Source organism: Podarcis bocagei (genome assembly GCF_964188305.1).
Source record: "Podarcis bocagei genome assembly, chromosome: 13".
Lineage (NCBI taxonomy): Eukaryota > Metazoa > Chordata > Lepidosauria > Squamata > Lacertidae > Podarcis > Podarcis bocagei.
In genome coordinates, this window is record NC_138138.1 from 19,469,447 (window position 1) to 19,489,514 (window position 20,068).

Genomic DNA, 20,068 nt, shown 5'->3' on the forward strand with positions numbered 1-20,068 from the left:
TGATAGTTTGCTTAGCTTGTTTGACAGAGGTGAGTAATTGCACTTCCAAGCTGTGGAAAGCGGGAGAAATTAGCATGGATTTTCAAAATGTAGAGGCATCTCTGCTCTTGCTCTCAAAATCCAGAATCTTGTAGTCAAACTGGCATGCTGCTTGGCTATAAGAGATCTCCAGCTCACCATGTGGTTGTGGAAATCTGTATTTCTACTTTATTACCAGAATAGTTGCTGGTTGACAATTCTGTGTTACCTGTTCTCAGTGTGGAGCTTTTCTCCTAGTCTGCTTTTTATAAGACATAAAACATTTCATTTAGAGGAGCATCTGGGAATCAAGGCTGCTTTAGCATCAATCTTGCATGATGAGCTATCTTTCAAGACCATATGGAAAGCCTACTACAGTGGTTTCAGAGTTACTGTGAAAGGAGACCTTCTTCAGCGTATCAGGATTAGATTTCTGTGCTAAGGCCACATATGGCAACTTCCTGTTGGGGGAGGGTGGGGAGAGAACTCGCAGTCAGGTGATGAGTTGGAAATATTTCCTAAGGCTCATCATGTGCCAATATAATACAATTTTGGTTAGTGCTGACCACATTGTATAAACTGCTAATGCTTGTTTGTTGAAAAACAAATAGGTCATTGACTGAATACAAAGGAATGTTTTCCCTAGCCTGTCTTTAAACTTTAAACACAGTGTGTTTTTGGGTTGAGTAAATGCTGTTGAAAGGCTCTTTGGTCAAGCATATGTCTAAACAGACCTTCATAATGGAGCAGACCAGAGCTTTCCAAACTGTGTGTCATGACACGTTAGTGTGTCAGCTGCAGCGTGTAGCTGTGTTGCGTGAACACTCCCAGGGCAGGAAAGGGGTTAGTTTAACCTCTGGTTTGCTAGTAAAACTGTGTTTCTGTGTTGCGAAATGATGCATATCTAAAAAGTGTTTTACCTGAAGTTTGGAAAGCTCTGGAGGAGACAGTGCTGCAGGATACTAGAAAGAGTCTTCTTGCAGCATGCTTGATTGTAATTTCTAGAGGCTAATAGCCACTGCTGGGAATAACATTTTCCAGCTAGGAAGAAGTAGCCTACTATCAAACTTTCTACATTAACACTTGTTTCTCATGTTTTCCCAGTTTTGGCATAAAGCATGTTTCCACTGCGAGGTCTGCAAGATGACTCTCAACATGAAAAACTACAAGGGCTATGAGAAGAAGCCGTATTGCAATGCGTAAGTTGCTGGTGTTCACATTACTTTGCCCTTCTACTCTGTAAAGCTGGTTGTGTATAGCTGCAAGTGAAAAGTATATTTCAAGGGGCTGTGTGTATCTGGAAATCTCAATGCAATTTAGTTGTTGAATGTGGCAGGCAAGAGACACAAGGAAAGAAGCTGAGCTGATACCTGTGGAGGTATTAATCCTAATTAGTCCATCCTTTCAAAGTATCCTTCTAAACCCTTGTCAGTGACTCTGAGAGAATAGAATTTGTTATTCATTAGGAAGCTAGTACCAACAGCATGATAGGTGACCTATTTTATTTTTCAAAAATTCTGAACTTTATCCTGACAAACTCCAGTGTGGTATACAATAATAAAAATACAGTAGTATAAACAACATATCCCACATCCTTCATAACAAAATGAAACTATAGCACAGGGGAGGGGAGTCTCCAGTCCAGATCTGGCCTGCAGTTGGACTTATTCTGGCCCTCTCTGGCTCCTCTCACCCATCACTTCTTCAGGTGGGAGCTGTATTTCCTCCCCCATCAGCTCTTTCATGTTAAACAGCTGATCTGTGCAATCAGCTTAGCTGGGGGAAAGGGGAAGAGGGAACCAAAAAGAAAGGGAGAGTGTACAATTGCATTGGGAGGTAGGGGAGAGACTTTCTTTGCAACCTCCTTTGCAAGATGTGAATTTGCAACTTCTTCCTGTGCAAGGAGATCTGCTGTAGGAAGTAAGAAACTCTAGCTACATGAAGACTCGAGCTTGCACTTTGCTAATGTGCAAAAAGTTCTCCATACATTTTGCAATTGTTTACATGCAATTTTTGGGGTGCAATTTCATTTTGAAGTTTGAGACTTTGAATAGTTGTAAGGCAAGGTTTGCTGTTCAGCTGTACATTGTATTCTTCTGGGATCGCTGAACTTTTTTGACAGGTAAAAGGAAAGCTTTCGTTCTTACAAGATTGGTTTTTTAAAAGTCTTTGGAGAAAGGGGAGGATGTAACCTGAGTGCAGTTACTGAGAATTTAACATATGTGTCTTTCCACGGGAAGTAGAATTTAACCTGTGTGAGAGTGTCAGTGATGTATGATTATGTATAGGTCTGGCTTTACCCACTATTGAAATGTGGCCTCTGACAGCTTTTCACTGGGGTAATGTGGCCCTCCACCCCAAAAAGTTCCTCCTTTCCTGCTGTAAAGCAAGTAGAGGCAAGGCAATAAAACTAACTTAAGGCCTGGGCATATAAATATGTCTTAACATGGCACCGAAGGGATTGCAACAGTGACACAGTCCACAAAGTGATGTGCTCAGTGCTAGAATGTTGGTAATTTTAAGCATAGATGGATAATGCAAAAGTCATGCGATAGCAAGAAGGATATATGGGTTAACTAGTGGCCGTGATTCAAGAAAAGCTCTGAAAGCAGCAAGTATTTCAGAAGAGGACATGAAAGGGAAAGATCAACAGTGCCAATAGCAAAAGAACAGGAAGATGAAAATCTTCAAAACTAAGTTTGCAGTGGAAAGTAATGGAGATCATAAAAAGAGATGGCATGAAAATATTTGGGTCAAGAAAGCTGCTTCAGAAGCTTTCTGAAAAGGCTTGGGGAGGGGGAAGACTTGGGAGCAAGTCAGGGTTAGGAATTTTTGGAAAGGAGTAGAAGTTATACATAAGTGCAGGCGAAAGTATGTGGCAAGATTCTGTTCAGGAAAGTTGCCTCCAACCATTTTGAGGCTGCCCCCACACCACAGCCCATCCCGTTCAGCAATTTCCCTTGAGTCCCTGTGTTGCATGCGTGGGTAGCGGGGACTGCCAGATGTAGGAGGTGGTGGGAAGTAGATTTCCACCAGTCCCATTAGCACACTTAACTCTGGATCCAGCCCAGAATAACTACATCATCTGGTCCAAAGATGAAAGCGAGATGAGGATATTGTTAAGAAGTGACAGATACATTTAAGAAACAAACAGAACATGTGATTAGCCGCAGTGGTTTGCTATTATAAACATGGGTTTGAGTAAAGCCTGTGAAAATGGTGACTGCCCGCAACCCTTGACCCATGTCTGTTACTTGGCATTCTCAAGAGGTGGAAAAATTAATTTCCCCCTTCAGCTTCTATAAGACCCACTCAGTTGTAACAAATAGAATGAAGCTGTGCTTTACCAGCAGCTTATGGCTCATTTAGACAGATCTAAATGCTTGGGAAAGCCTCATTTCCAGTGTTTTTGCTTATGCTTCCAACTGCCACTTCTGTCTGGAGATATGGGATACTTTACTTTAGTTCACAACTGGTCTCCTGATCAAGACAGGTGCTGTCTTCCCCAGGACAATTACCATGCTCCTGGTTGTGTCACTAATAGTCAAGATGGCTGCAAGGTGACCTCCTCTCCTCCAGTTCATCACCTCCAAACCTCAGTTTTCCATTCAGCCTGCTATGCCCATGAAGGTAGCTTAGACTATGGTAAAGCTTTGTTCTTGCCCCATTCTTCTTGTTGAAAGCTTCAGCAGCACTGGGTGGGAAATTTGCGTATTTAGATAGAGCAGCAGAGTACGGAGTTGTCACTTTATGGGCAGCAATTCAGGAAGTGTGTATGTGGGATAGAACTTCAAGAGAGGCTTTAAGGGCACCCAGAATCCATGTCCAGAGCAAGGATATTTTAGGAGGTGAGGTGCTACTGGGTTTTTCTGAACTTAGTTGTACCACATGCCACATTCAGCATTTGTCAAGAGAGGTAACATGAATTGTTTATTCCTATGGTTCTAGATTCAGGTAGGTAGCCGTGTTGGTCTGACATAGTCAAAATATATTTTAAAAAATAAATAAATTGTCCAGTAGCACCCTAGAGACTGTTGCAGGAATTTATGTATAGGTTGAGGGGGGTTGCCCCTCCAGCAGATATCATGCACATGCAGCCCATTACCAAAATCAGCACAATCGCTTTTGTGACTTTTGTGATTTGTCCCCACGAAACACTTCATCACAGTTTCTTCCTATCTATTCAAAGGGCCTTTGCTGCACGAAACCAAATGTAACAATTCACTGATAAATGTATCTATGTACTGGCTCACTGGGAAAACTTCAGAAATTCATAGAGACATGTGAGCTCAGCAACTCAGCAGCCCCTCTGCCTGAGTGATAATCCCTGGCATCCTAATACCTGAGTGCCAGACAGGTAGCCATTCCAGAAATAACAAACCCAGATGAAGACAAAAGGGTGTGATTAACTTGGCTGGGAAACAGGGAAATGTAAATATCTTTTTTGTTACACTTGATGGGTGTTTGGTGGAGGGCAAGGAGAACCATGGGGCAGGGTCCAGGATGCTAAGATTACTGCCACCAGACCTCCCCTTTCATGATGTAACCGTGATGTATGAGTGATGTAGTTTGGGGTGTGTGACATGGGGATTAGCAGCTAATAAAAGTTTGGGGCTCTTTTGTTTGGGGCTTCCATCTTGTTCCACCTTGTGGCAGGTGGGAGTCCTGTCACGGCAGTCTTCAATAAAGACCAAGCCTACTGGCTGCTGTTTTGCTCTGGTATTCCTGGCTGGTGTCCTTGTTTTTTTGTCCAAGGGAGCCTTCAGATTTCTCCATTAACAAGACCAACAAAGTTTGTTCTTGGTATAAGCTTTCGTGTGCATGCACACGAAAGCTTATAGCAAGAACAAACTTCGTTGGTCTCTAAGGTGCTACTGGGCAATTTTTATTTTTATTTTTTTGTTTATTCCTATGAATCTTTTGGTTAAAAAACAAAACAAAAACCTTCACAACTAGGGTTCAAACTTTAATGGAAAATATGATTAGGTTTCTGATTAGGTCTGCAGTATTTAATTGATTAAAAAACACTTTGTTATTGATCAGGCAGCAGAATTAAAAGTATTGTAATAGAAGTAGTGAAAAAATATAGGTTGTAAATGCCATCTTAGAAGAAATGACCCCTTTTTCTTCTCACAAGAAAAGATGGTGGCTCTTCTAAGATGGTTGCTGTTGTGACATGCATATACGCTATTTAAAACACTGTTTTTCTTAACTCTTTTTATGCATATGCTTGTTTCTTCCTATTTAGTGAAACGGCATATGACTAACTTACCTAGGATTTCTTTGACTAGGTATATTCCTCAGGTATGTGAGGGCAAGATTGAAAATAGACAGATACTGTATATTCTCAAAAGTTTGAGATTCAGAGATAAGGAATTGCCCTTTTAATTAGTGCTCATGTTTCCCTATACTCATGTCCTCTTCAGACACACTGTTCCTTACCAAAGTGCAGAATTTTGCCAAATATAAAACACTAGATTTTATATAAAGTGTGTAAAATAGCAGTTTGAGACCAAAACCCCAATATATGTACTCTTTGGCATAATATTTTGGGGGTGGGGGGGATTCCAACTATGGTCAGTGCTGACAGAGTCTTGTACAAGGCCCTCCTTTCTAAACATCCGCCATAAAAAGTGGAATTGTACAATGAATGTCCTATCATTTTCTGTGGAGTGGGGAGGGAAAAGGCCACGTTTATGCTGGCAGGAGTAAGCTTGCTTTTTCAAACATGTCTAATACAGGCTTTCTTCTGTCCGTGCTCTGGCTTCCTGCCAGGCCGTAAGCTTATTTCTCAGTCAGAGCAGTAGGAAGAAGGCTGGGCTTCCTCTTTGCTGCCTTGATGCCATACGGCAATCTGAACATAACCTTCCAATGGCGCCTTTGCTGTGTGGTTTTGCCCTCTGAGGCTTTCCTTCATCAATGAGGTGGGGTGAACAGGGCATGTTTGCTCTGATCTCAAGGGCTTACTTCCTAGCATCTTCTGTCAATAGTGTCTTTGAAAAGCTAGATTGAATGATATACCCTGTTAGCCCCACTTTTACAGAGTTAGTGTAGCATATAAAGATAGAGCCATGAATTGGTAAGCTCCTGATTTGACTGTTGCCACTTCGGTGAATTAATTAGTATTTCTCTGACCCCTGTAATACAGGGATAATTCTGGCTTGCTTTACTGGGTTAATGTAAGGATTACAACAAAAATTAAAATACACTGATCAAAAACTGTATAAGCTTGATTTGGGCTTCCAGTAATGGAATTTTGCATGGTTTTACATTGTTACCTCACTCTTCTTTGAATGAGCTCAGAGGTGGTAATGCATGGATGTGGGCTAGCCCCCCTTGTCTTCACAACTCTGTGAGGTAACTTAAGCTGCCTGTGTGTAACTGGCCCAAGGTTACCTAGTTAACTTCATGGCTGTGTGGGCATGTGAACTCCTTGGACAATGCTGACTCAGAACTCTTCCATCTCTAATTTTTCCATTTGAGAGATTGTATAATTCTCTCTTCTTCAGTTCAAGGATTCTTAATGTATGAAAAGAAACATCCTGCAGCAGCTCAGTTCCATTTGCCCTCTCCCCTTCAAGCTAAGACTGATTCAAGTGTGAAAGGGAAACTTCCACAAGCTAACATTCTATCTAGCTTCTCCTATTATGCTAGTGCAGTCCTAGCATAAAATGAAAGCATCATGTCCAAAGTGTTGACTATTAAGACACAAAAATGCCATGCCCTCAGATTTTTTCAGTAATTGAGTTTTATGTGACTTCATGTATACAATACTTCAGCTTTCTAGCTGTTTTGGAAGTACCTTAATTTGGAATAAATGGCTCACCCCAGTTTTGATCTCAAGACAAACAAATGTTCTGTTTTAGGTGTCATTTTACTAAGGGGGTTGGGTTACGTACATGCTGTATTGATTACATTTAAATATGCAAACCTCTGAAGGGCGTGTTAGTATAAAAGTTACTACTTGTGATGGAAGAAAACACCTCCTTTAAAACTTTGGTTTTTTGTGACCCAGAACTAATGTAGTTTCTGTAAAAAGTGTGTTTATTATTCCACTGATCAAAATTGGCCTCTGCTGGTTTGCTAGAGAAGGCTGCAGGCTGGAGTCTGTTCCTGTTGTGATGCAGCTATGTCATAGGATCAAGTAGGCTAGGTTTTTGCGGTTTTGACTAGTTATAATACAGTAGTGGGGAGGTGTGTAAAATCTGGCTCTTCATTTCTCACATACATTTACTTCAGAAACAAAACATACCTTGTCACTAGTAAATGCCTCATGATATTCTACAGAGCAACAATGCACACTATTGCGTAAAAGCACGCTTCATTCTCTACATCTCCAGTTTACTAGTAAGAAGAGGAAAGTTCAGAACAGAACATGATTTTTCTGCACAGAAGCAGCAAAGTTTCCTAGAGTTCTGGAACAGGCTATTGTCCGTCCACACTAAAAGGAAGTGGGTGCTGGTAATGAATTGCTTGAGTGTGGTGAATCTGGAAGGCTCACTTATGTACACCCCACTGAGCAGACCTCTTTATTTCTTGAAATGCTGTAGAATAGATGGCAGGAAGTGAGTGGCCTAGTTGCACAGTTATTTCCTCTTCCCCCTGCTTGGAAGGAAGATGCAGCACTCCTTTCTGCAGAGCAGCTGCTTTAAAACGGTTTTTGTCTGTTTATTTGTTGCGACTTTTACTGGATGAATTAATACTATTGGATGACTACATTTCCGTGTTTCTTTCAGTAGCATCTATTTCTTGTTTCTCTGTTTTGGGAAACTAATATATGTGGTTCCTTTTAGTAGAAGCGATTTATTATCGCCATGGAGGGGGGGAAATGCATGACTGGTTTGCCTCGTTGGTCTCTTTTGTTGCTGTTCTGGTGGGTCAACACACCACCCATATACTTTATCATCATTCTTAGACTCCATGTGGCTGTCCCCATGTCCTTCCCTCTGTTTTACAGTTATAATTGCACACAGGAAGTCAAATGCTGTGGTGCTCCGTAAGATCAGCACTTTTAGGTCTTTGCTCTCTTTGGGGGCATGTTCAAAGCATTTGTTTTATAATCCTCAACTGTCTAGTGCTATTTCTCTGATCTGAATATTGCAGCTTTTTTATTTGCATCCCTGTTGCTCTTAAAAATGGCACTGTACTGGGGAGATCTCATTACTCTGTTGTGCTGCTGGAGTGCTAATGTTTGATGAATGCTATTGCCTGATGAATTAATAACTACTGTATTATTCAATTAGCCCCTGTCATTTGGAAGAAACCATCCCAGAAGTGATCTTCTGTTTAGTTCCGTACTAGCTTTGCTGAGAATCCAGGCTCTTTCTTCCATCAGCTATCGCTTGGCAGCAACCATTACATCAGACTGTAGCAGAGAAGGGATGCAGAGCCACTCTTATCAGTACAGTGGACCCTCAGGTTACGTTACCTTCAGGTAATGTAACTTTAGGGTTGCGAACGCGGCAAACTTCCAGGTTTTGCCCTATGCGCAGAAGCGCTATATTGCACCGCGCACATGCATAGAAGTGGCACCTCTAGATGCGGACTTTTCAGGGTACGGACGGACCCCTAGAACGAATTAAGTTCGTATCCGGAGGGTCCACTGTACAGCTAAGAGACCAGCAGCTTTTGGCTTCTGTTCTTGAACTCTTCAGTCCTAGCAGGTCATTATAGGAACTTGTAACTAAGAACTTGAACATGGATTTGCTTCCCCCCTTCCCTTCCAATCCATTTTATTTTTGTGTCAATTTTTATTATATTTTATTTTAGATTGTAAGCTTGAGGATAGGCACTTTCTGTAGTAAACTGTAAGCTGCTCTGGGAGCTTTTTTGACTAAAGTGTGGGATGAAAATTCTTTAAATATATAAAATTGTCTTCCTCTTGGAATGATATTTTGGGAGTATCATCTCATCTTGAACCTTTCCTTTAGGTGAAGGTTGAGCCTGGATTAGTCCCAAACAGCATGTATGACTTGAAATTGATTCTTACAAGAAATCAATATGGGAATTGTTCTGTTGCTGGTGGTGAATAAAGGATACTTTCATTTCTAACTCAGGAAGGAAATGAATGATTCCCAAACTGAATCAGAATCTATGATTGAATTGTATGGAACTTGCAGGATGTTAAGGTTGTCAAAGGCTGGCTTCTGAGCTGTATACGGGTCTTTCTGGAAAACTACGGCGTTTTAACACACATGTTTAGTTAAGAGTGACTATTTGAAATCTCTCCATTCATGAATCTGTGCTCCAAATTAATTTGCTGTATTATTTATTGGATTTATATTGTACCCCCTTCCAAATCAACCTCATAGCCTGCTTTTCAGTTCTTGAAAGCTTTTTCTCAGAAATTGCAAGCCTTCATACAAATGTCACATTTTGCAATGCATGATGCTAATGATTTGCTTTCAGTAGAGTAGGAAGATATTTTAAATAGCTGTCACTTACCTATTGTGTCTGCTTCTAGGTAGCTGTAAAAAACTTGTCATATTTTCCAGTTTTGTTTTCCCTTTTAAATACAGATCTTCCAGTATGCAACCCAATGTCATATCTACACCTCCAAAGTATTATAGGATGTGTGGTGTCAAGTATTTGGTCAGCAATCAGCATGCTTCCCACCTGTTACTTTGTTTTCTTTCAACCCCTGCTTTGGAGCCTGCCTTCAAGAACTTAGGACAATGGATAATATTATTATTTATTTGACTTATTAGTTGCTTTTTTGCAGCTTACAAAGGAGTTTCTGGTAGCACAGTATTATATGAACTAAGACTGATCACAAGCACCTGCAGTAAAGATAAAGGTGGAAATGGAAGAACTTTCATATTTAATTTTTTATCTAAAAGCTTTCTAAAGTTTCATGTGGAAATACATTTTAGTAATGACGGTTGAAGTGCATCACATTTTTAGAAAAGGCCTTGAACTTTTTGCATTGTTAAGCCCCTCTACCCAACTTAACATATTTTCCCCAAATTTTGCACACTATCAGATTAATTTTCTCCATTAAAGAGTTCCTCCTCAGTGTTCTGAAATGTGTGCAAGCCAGTTTGTGACTTAAGGAATTAATACAGTACAGTGGTACCTCGGGTTAAGTACTTAATTTGTTCCGGAGGTCCGTTCTTAACCTGAAACTGTTCTTAACCTGAAGCACCACTTTAGTTAATGGGGCCTCCTGCTGCCACCGCGCCGCTGGAGCACGATTTCTGTTCTCATCCTGAAGCAAAGTTCTTAACCTGAAGCACTATTTCTGGGTTAGCGGAGTGTGTAACCTGAAGCGTATGTAACCTGAGGTACCACTGTACTGGGAATTTTCTCTTTACTACCTTTTGATACATTATAAAAGTGTGCCAGTTTCACCTCTTTATCTTGTGGGGGGGGGGAGTGTAGGTATACTTTCATAACTAGCTTACTCAATAGAAAGTGAGCAATACAAATCCCCCCCACGCCCCTTGCTATGAGGTAGCAAGAAGTAGAATCTACAAAGGCTGAAGGTGGACATTTGGTAAGTGATAGCAGATGATAGGGGAAGGTTTTGGTTTTTTTAGGAATGGCATAAGTATGGAAGTGAAGGGCACATTTGTTTGGTAGAACTAAGAGGTAGGAGCCACAAAAATGGCTTATGTTATTGGAGACCACGGCACTTGCTAATTAAAACATTTAAAATAACTGCAGTGCATTTACTGCAGTTCTTGTGTCTTGAGTTCTTGTGCAGATGAGATTTGCTTCTGCCTTATTCTAAGCATTTGTATTTATGCTAGCTATTCAAGAGTTACATGGCCACTCTTATTCATATTATGAAGGAGAATCCAAACTTTTCCTCCTTTACAGTTGGACTCATTTTCTGTCTCTTGCTTAGTAATTATGGTAGCAATATACATTTTCCACAGAGCAGATTTCAACAACTGGTTCTGCCAAAATAACTTGCTGCTGTTCACTTGGGCCTCTTACTAAAAGTGGCTGGTTTTGGGTTTCCCCCCAAATATTTAGTCTTCTGGTCCTGATTCCAAAAATTCATTGCTAATGCCAGTACTTAAGTATCTTTTGAGAAAATGAAATCTATGTGGACATGCTGCATTTAGTAAGAAAGTATCTTTGCTGTAGTCTAGTGAACTAAGGCCCGGGGGCCGGATCCACCCCAATCGCCTTCTCAATCCAGCCCGCAGACTGTCCGGGAATCAGCGTGTTTTTACATAGGTAGAATGTGTCCTTTTATTTAAACTGCATGTATGGGTTATTTGTGGGTGTGCCTGGTGTTTTTACATGAGTAGAATGTGTGCTTTTGTTTAAAATGCATCTCTGGGTTATTTGTGGGGCATAGGAATTCGTTCCCCCCCCCATCAAAATATAATCTGGCCCCCCACAAGGTCTGAGGGACAGTGGACCAGCCCCCTGCTGAAAAAGTTGGCTGACCCCTGCTCTAGCTGTTAGGTCAACCACTGACAATGTTCCTACTGCAAGGATGAATTTCCACAGTAACTGTTCACTGTTAAATCCATTACGCTGTCACGTGGATTCAAGTAGTGATTCCAAACAACCCTGCAGTATGTGAAACATTTAGCATTCAGAATAATTTTTTAAATTATGAGCTAGTATCAGACCCTTACCCTTATTGTTTCCTTCAGTAGTTTATGGGACTATGCCAACCTGATATGTACAGGAAACAATTAAATGCTGGTGAAACTGGGTGTTTTTGATGCAGAAGTTATTTAGAGAATAGAAAACTAAGTTTAAACATGAATGTTTTAATTCCTGATTCTGATAAGCCAAGTCTGTGGTTGTGAGATTTTCCCTTGCATTACACTGCAAATACTCTTGAACTGCAATTATTGGCAGCGATACTAGGATTTCAAGTACCATCTCCCAGAACTGAATTGTACAGCTCTTTAGAATGCTAACAGATCTCTTTGGGGAGTTTGTGTGTTTGCCTGTTTGTTTGTTTTTTTTAAAAAAAAATCTTCTGCACCAAAACACGTGGCCACTATTGGGAACCCCCTTCTGGAACACAAGCACTAGAAGTGGTTGCCATGGCAAGCTAAGAAATTTGGCTCTTCATAGCAGCAGCATAAAGCTCACTGCACAACCATAAATGTTCCAGTGTGTCTGTCTATAGTCTATATCTTTAGTAAGTTTTTTTTAAAAAAAAAACAGGTTTGAATGAACATCTGGTAGCTGCCTTCCATAGAATCTTTTCTCATTGACAAGCAAATACTGACAGTTAAAATGTCCTGATGAAACCTATATTTCCTCTCTTATTTGTCCCTTTTACTCTGTTATTGCTGGCTTCTGCTGTATCTTGCTACCCAACAAACAATGAATGGTAGCTAGACTGCAGCAGCCACCCTTCCACCTACGCCACAAATAATATTTAATTTTAAAGTACAAAAATGCATATTGAGGATAACCAGATGAATATAAAAATTAAAATACACTTTAACCATATCCACCACTTAGACTTGTTAATTATAAATACACTGTGTATGATCAGGACTTCTCTCAATCTAGAAATGCATTTGCACCAAGGTTAGAATATGTTGATATATTAAGACTAGCTGTGGCCATAAGCTTTAATATAAGAGCCTGCACCACCCAAAATGTATATCCCTGCCAGCTCCCAGGAAGTGCTGCTTGGATTAACTACTGCCAATTAGACAGGGACTAAAAGGTTACCTTAATTTTATCTAACTGAAATATAAACCAAATATAACCTAAAATATAAATGGCTAGAAGATGGGTCTGTGTGCCAGCTTTGATTGTTTCTTGCAGAGTTGATGTTTGTGGTGCAGTACACTATTCAAAGTCAGTATCATACTGCCTGGCCCTGTCAAGGCACATGTTCAGATTTAGGCTTGGAATTGGTTCAAGAGGAGCAATTTCTCAAGCCTCTTAATACTACACTTACTACAGACCCTGCATGTTGCTCTAACTGCTGGCAATTTTTTAAAAAAAAAATTCAGATGTCTTGCTTCCACCTTCCCCTCTGTGGCATCTGAAGCAGGATATGAATGCAAGAGCACTCTCTCTACTTGCATTCCCCAGCAACTAGCACTCCCATATGCCACCTCCAATCCTAGTGGTAGTACACAGCATTACAACATAGAAGAGTTCTGCTGCAGATTCACGAAAAGGGAGCGCTAGACATCTGGCTGTTTTTGGCAGCAGATGCAGGTTTAACTTCAAATTTGGCCCTAAGCTAATTGGAGCAGAGAAGTGACAAGGATTCAAAATGGCAGCCTTCTGTCCACATGATGATCCTGCTCTTCAGGGATTTCAGCTTGGGTTCCTAGCAATCTCGTTACACTGTATTACAAGATTGCCTTGAAAGGGATTCAGAATTGCAAAATCACTTAGCATTTTTATGCTCTCATTAATTGAAAAGGAAAAGTGAAAACCATATCTAACTCTAATCCACATACTGTATTGAGGTGCTATCTTAATTCATTCATTGGCAATTATTCTTTGAAATACTATTTCTGTTCCATACTACATATTGGGGCATTGAGTGAGAGTGGTTTGCTACAAGGCTGTAGCTGAAGAACTAAAACCTAAATCTTCAAGGTCTAATGCTCTTATGTGGGCTCAAGCTAGCTATCCCTCCTGTTCTGTGACGATACTGTGTGTGTACGCAGAATATCTCGCTGCTCTAAGCGGGTTAACCTGAATTGGGATTAAGGGGAATTTTGGGGGTTTATATTTTAGGGCAAACATAGGAACTGCATATTTCTTGCTCATGCATTAGTCTTGTCGGGTTTGCAGGCTAGGAGATGGTCTTCAAGCAGGCAGGCTGCTTTCTGTTTCACCAGTACGGTACTCAAAATCGCAGTACATTGTCAGACAGCCCTTAAATTAAGGCACATTTTCCACTTTTTTTAAAAAAAGGGTGGTTTTCTGTTCCCCTTCCTATTTTCTCCCTTCAGGATTAGACCTCTCCATAGATCTTATTGAATAGCATTTAGCTGCCACAGTTTCACTTCTTTTCTCTCTTCCTCTTTCACCTTTTAATATGTGGGATGTAATACCCTTAGCTAGATGGTCCCTTCTGTGTCATGTCACCCAGTGTAATCTACTGCTGATGTCCTTAAATTGCACAAGAGGGGGCCATTCCCCTCTCCTTCCCAGAAATAACAGCATGGCCTGGAATTGTATACTTTGTACCCCACAACTTGTGGGGAGGGGAGTGCTGGTACTGAGCATTCAGTTGCTTGCTGCTTGCTTATTTTGTAAGCACAGTTAAACATATACTCATTCTTAATTGGTCTTTCTGAGTAGTCAGTTCTATTTTTAACCCTGAATTTCCTGCCTTTCTGCTACATTGTGCTCACAGGTTATTTTTCATCCTTGCTGTGGCTAGTGGCTTATCTTTGTGTGGTATTGGTGGATAATACTGTGATGTTCTGCAGCTTTGCAAAGGTGTGATATAGAGGTCTGCGTGTGCATAAACTTGAATGTAATAAAATCCAGTGAGTGCTTTGAAATCAGAAAGGGCCGGGGGCTCTCTGCTCCTGGAGTATTTAACTTCTAATGGGTTGATCCAGAGTGTTAAAAGTGGAGGTTATCCAATGAGCGGAGGCTAATTCTCGTCACAAGAATATAGTGGAAAGCAAAACTGACAGTGCTCATGAAGGGGATGGGAAAAGCAAGCGATTGGCTGTTTCATCGGTATGGCTCAAAGACAGATGAGATTCACAGAGCCAAACAGTTCTATGTAGACTGCATTTTAAAAGGACTCTGAATTTTGCATCAAGGTAACCCAAATGTTGTGGTGCAAAAGAATTGTGAATATTTGTAGATCCTTGCTTGTTTTATTTTGCTAGATGTAAAGAAGGGTGCTAAAACCTCTGCTCCTTAGGAACTGGAATCGTGTTCATGTGATCATAAATTCACCAATCACTGGCCGCATTTTCAAACTTTACACGTAAGGGCTAGAAATTTGCTTTTAAAGAAAATGAGCCCTGAGCTAAAGATTCTGCACCAAATAACTTTGCATTTCTGCAGGCATGTTCTTCTAAGTGGTTTTGATTGGCTACAATACCTTCTAGGTTGGAGAATCTTTATTTTTGTGCAATGAAGGCACAAAAATTGTCCAACTATGTAGATGTAGGCCAAATAACAACCATTAATTTCCCCAAATTACTGTAGTTGCAAGATCTCGCTATTCTTTTTTTTGTGGTTGTGTGCTCATTTAAGTCAAGGTTGTGGGGCATTAAGTATGCAGAAACAACCACTGTATACCCACATGTAACATCCTTCTACTTTCTGAATTTTTAGCAGACTGATGCTGACTTTGCAATCATGGCTAAATGTTCTGCATAAGACAGCTAGGTTCCCCAGAAGAAAACAACAATTAGAAGTCAAACCAGAAATAATTTTATTAAATATATTTCAAGATAACAATCTGGATTTACATAATAATAAAGAATTAACATGCCAGTTACTACAAGCAGTGAGACACAACGTAACCAGACACTGGAAACACCTTTCTGGCACAATGATAGACAGTTGATACAAAGCAGTTTGGGAAACAGCCCTCCTTGAAAGATTAACAAATAAACTACGGTTGACTTGTGGGCAGATCAAGAAAAATGGCTTTACACTGTATGGTGTAATTTCATAACATATCCCAGTATTCCAGAAAATAAACAACCCATCAGCATTTTGCTTAGTCTGGTTCATCTAAATTTTAACTTAAACATAAATTATTACCTTCTGTTTGAACCCCCTTCCTACATTCATCAAAATACCAATGCTTTATATTGTTTCATTGGTAACATAAGAGGAAAAACACAACCACAAGGGCTCCTGATTAGGTGTTTAGCTATGTAATGTTGAATGTTATCTGTTAACTCTGTTGTATCCTGTTTCCCTTTTGATTTTGTTTAATCAATTCATGAACCAAGAACCTATACATTGACCACTAATAATGAACCATACATTGTAGATATTACTGCAGATTTATTGTGCCATTTTTGTGATATACAGATAACATGAGAAGACTTGGTATATTCATTTGTATTATTTATCATTCCTATGATCCTTTTAAATAAAATCCAATAAAAAGTTGTTCCAGAAAATCTAGGTTCCTCACAGTACAGTGGCACAAATGTGTGCCCCACTGCTAAGAAGGAGGAAAATACTATGAAAGCGAAATTTATGGATTAAAGTTTGAAATGTATCCCTTATTTGCCAAGCACCTTCGATATATATGAAACAGGTCCCCTGTTGAGCTCTTTGATTTGTTGGCTCTTCTGGAGGAAGAATCACATGATAGTTTTATGTTCATGGAAGCTAAATTATGATACTGTACTAGCTTAGCCTTATGCACATCTTCAGTGGTTTTGCACATAGAGCCCCCTCTGAATTCATGGACCAATGCTTAACTTAGCTACCAAACAGCAGGGATTAGGGAAGCATTACAGGTTGTTTGACAAATTTTGACTGGCCTGATTTGTCCCAGTTGCCCCCAGCTACTTTTACACTTCCCTCTTAAGGTAGGCAATGGACAATTGCATCTAAATTTGGATATATTTAAATGAGCTAAATTGTGGGGAGAGGCATAAGTACAAAACTTGCCAACTAAGAGTATAGTTTTCACAAGGTATCTGTGCAGGAATACATTTTATCTGCTCTTCCTTCCTTCCCTACGCCCTGGATTTTGGTACACTGTAGCTGAGCCAATTCAGTGATGTCACAGAAGCTACGTCAAATTTTTCCTTTAGGTTTTTGCGTTATTCCTATCAATCTTCCACAGTACTAAAGACAGTTGCAGCATAGCAGCATCCATTATATTAGGTGGACAGAGGCACCTTGAACAGCTGAGTAAAATCCACAATTGGTCTGTTTAGGAGCAAGATCATAGTGACACAAACGGGGGGGGGGGGGCAGATGATATGTATAGAGACTGTGCTGGTGTTGGTTTCATCTAATCTGGCAAAACCAGGTTAAGAATGATTCCTTTTTAACACAGCCTATTTTTTCCCCTCTTTGCAGACACTACCCAAAGCAGTCCTTCACTATGGTGGCAGACACTCCAGAAAACCTGCGCCTTAAACAGCAGAGCGAGCTTCAGAGTCAAGTAAGGCTATAAAAGTTTCTTCACATGTTGCCTACTGCTATATTCTCTCAGTTACAGTATTTTCCTCAGTGGTCTTCTGGAAACAGCACTCAAAGAGGATGTGTGTATATTCAACCTCTTTTAAAAATAGAACTCTCTCCTTAGCTGTCAGAAAGGAAAACTACTAAAATATTGCCTGAGGAAATGAAATTATCAAAGCTGAAATGAAATTAACAAGCTCTGACAAGCATCCCCCCTACAAACAGATGATATTTATGATACAATAATTGATGGACAAGAATTTGAAGCGCCAGTAAAGAAGAAGAAGCAGCAGCTGAGGAATCTGGAGAAGTGGAAGGACTTGCAGATTAAAATGTACCCAATAAAACCGCTCAGTGAAAAAGTGCAGGCTGCAAGTGTGCAGTAATTAGGTGAGCAAATAAGTTGTGGTGTAGCACACAAGCCAAGCACTCTAGAATATTATAGTCAAGATGGGGATAAGATGAAGGCGGAGCAGTATGGCCAGAAATTATGTGGCATTGGGGGATGAGATCAATGAGTTTCATACCCTGAACAAAGTACTGGCTGCCATAGTCAACTCTGAAGACTACAGGACACAAATTATTTTTCACATAGCACTCTCTATCATGATCATAATGGCACCTCAGGATGCATCTCATCCTTTAGCCTTCGCTGTAAGTGGGTAGACAAATAATCTGCTGCACAGGTTTGTTGGAAGGCTGGGCAAATGATTGGAAAGCTCTTTGCCTGCCGGAAGTGCCAGAGAAGGTTACTAGTGCAAGAATAGAATCTGGGATGTTGTACATTGTGTATAACATCAGTGAGGGATCTTTAGCTCATGGGCCTAATTAGTGCTAATTTGGCCCATGAAGCCGCTTCCCCCAAACTGCACGTACCTAATGTTATATGTGATGTCAGGTGTGGGGCAGGTAAGTATGCAGCTGCAAAGGAACTATCAAGAGCATACTTTCAGTTTCCGATGGTTCCTTGGCAAAGCAGAAAACCCTGATTGATCAGCTGGTCAATGCTCACAGTGAGCCCCATTTGCAGATACAGTTTGAATTCAAACCATGCCTGCAAACAGTTTTCTCTGTGGATCAGTTTTGAAGCCATCTTTGTAAATCTGCAGAGCAAAATGTCCGTTTATAGGCATACTTTGAATCTCAACCAGTGCTTGCTGTCGGTGGCAGTCAACTAATTGTCTGGATAGTGAGCCCAGTTCCCTGGTGCATAGTATGCTTAGTGACCTTTAGTCGAGGAGGAGTGGGCAGGGTGCATAGAGTACCTACTTGGTAGAGGAGGGAAACATTCTTCCCTGTGAGTGGGTGACAACAACCGCCTAAAAGAAAAGCAGTTATCCTGGAATGTCCAACCAGAGGGTGCTGCTTGGTGCTTTAAAAATTAATAGTGACAGTTTATTATCGGTATCTCTCCCTCTGAGGGGTGTGATAATTTATCCTGTCCCATGCCCTACTTGACTAGGAATTGTTATGAGCCACAAGAAACATTGGATAGCTTGAAGAGGGGGGAAACATGTTGTGTTGAAGCTTTTAATGTGATCCTGCTACAGAATTTGATGCTTAGATATGATGGTATGAGATTGTAGATTCTCTTGATATATCTGCACACAAATATATCTTGTCCTTCTTTGTAATTGTTTTAATGCAATTTTTTTTGGTCTAGATTGCTCGGTATTTGGGAATTTGTATGCTACTCTAACTTAGGGTTCAGTCAACCATTAGGGCAGTGATTGCCAACCAGTTGTCATGTGAATAGCTTTGGAGGGGGTGGTTGAAATGGCAGGCACTTCTTCACTGGTAAATAGGCCTTTCAGAGGGGGTGCACAGTGTGTAATTAAGAGAGATGGACAAAGAAAGAGATTCGTGTGGCTTGTGTGGTTTGTATGAGTAACTGAGAAGGCGGTATACCGTATATGTGGTCTGTGAGAGGGAGAGAGGCACTTGGAAGAGAGAGGGAGAGGTGCATATGTGAAGTGCATTAATGTATGAGAGAGAAATACATGTGTGTGCTGTGATCAACATGTATCCTGGTACAGTCAAACCTCGGTTCCTGAACGGCTCCGTTTTGGAATGTTTCAGTTCCCGAACGCCGAAAACCTGAAAGTACAGTGGTACCTCGGGTTACAGACGCTTCAGGTTACAGACGCTTCAGGTTACAGATTCCACTAACCCAGAAATATTACCTCGGGTTAAGAACTTTGCTTCAGGATGAGAACAGAAATCGTGCAGCGGCAGCGCAGTGGCAGCGGGAGGCCCCATTAGCTAAAGTGGTGCTTCAGGTTAAGAACAGTTTCGGGTTAAGAACGGACCTCCGGAACGAATTAAGTTCTTAACTCAAGGTACCACTGTAAATGCTCTGGTTTTCGAGCACTTTTCGGAAGCCAAACATCCGACGCAGCTTCCACTTGAGTACAGGAAGCTCTTGCAACCAATTGGTAGCCATGCCTCGGTTGTCAAGCATTCCGGAAGCCCAACGGGCTTCCAGAACGGTTTGACAAGTGAGGTTTGACTGTACAGTTGTACCTTGGATGCTGAATGCCTTGGTACTCAGATGTTTTGGCTCCCAAATGCCGCAAACCTGGAAGTGGGTGTTGCGGTTTGCGAACATTCTTTGGAACCCGAACATCCAGCGGGGCTTCCGCAGCTTCCGATATCAGAAGCTGCACTTTGGTTTCCAAGCATTTTGGAAGTCAAATGGACTTCCGGAATGGATTCCATTCGACTTCCAAGGTACAACTGTACTAAAGAAAGCTCCCTGTTGGATGGCAACTGTGTGTATCTGTGTAATGTATGACCCCCACAGTCAGGACCAACAGGACATAGGTGACTTCCCACAGCAATCATGATATTTTCTGGGGGCAGTGGAGTAATCAAGCACCTATGACTTTTGCTCTTAAGTTGTGTTATGCCACATCCCCATGGCAGCCATTTTGTGACCAGTGCCCACAGCACCGTCTCAAAATTCAGA

At 40.9% G+C, this 20,068-nt stretch overlaps 1 protein-coding gene across 1 annotated transcript in view; it reads left to right on the forward strand.

Moving 5' to 3' along the window:
* LASP1 (LIM and SH3 protein 1) overlaps positions 1–20,068 on the forward strand; it is a 49,093-nt gene that overhangs the window by 6,561 nt on the left and 22,464 nt on the right. The window contains exons 2-3 of the mRNA XM_081168292.1: positions 1,123–1,217; positions 16,996–17,080. Coding sequence (XP_081024418.1) covers positions 1,123–1,217; positions 16,996–17,080 — 180 coding nt within the window. The remainder of the gene's footprint in view (positions 1–1,122; positions 1,218–16,995; positions 17,081–20,068) is intronic.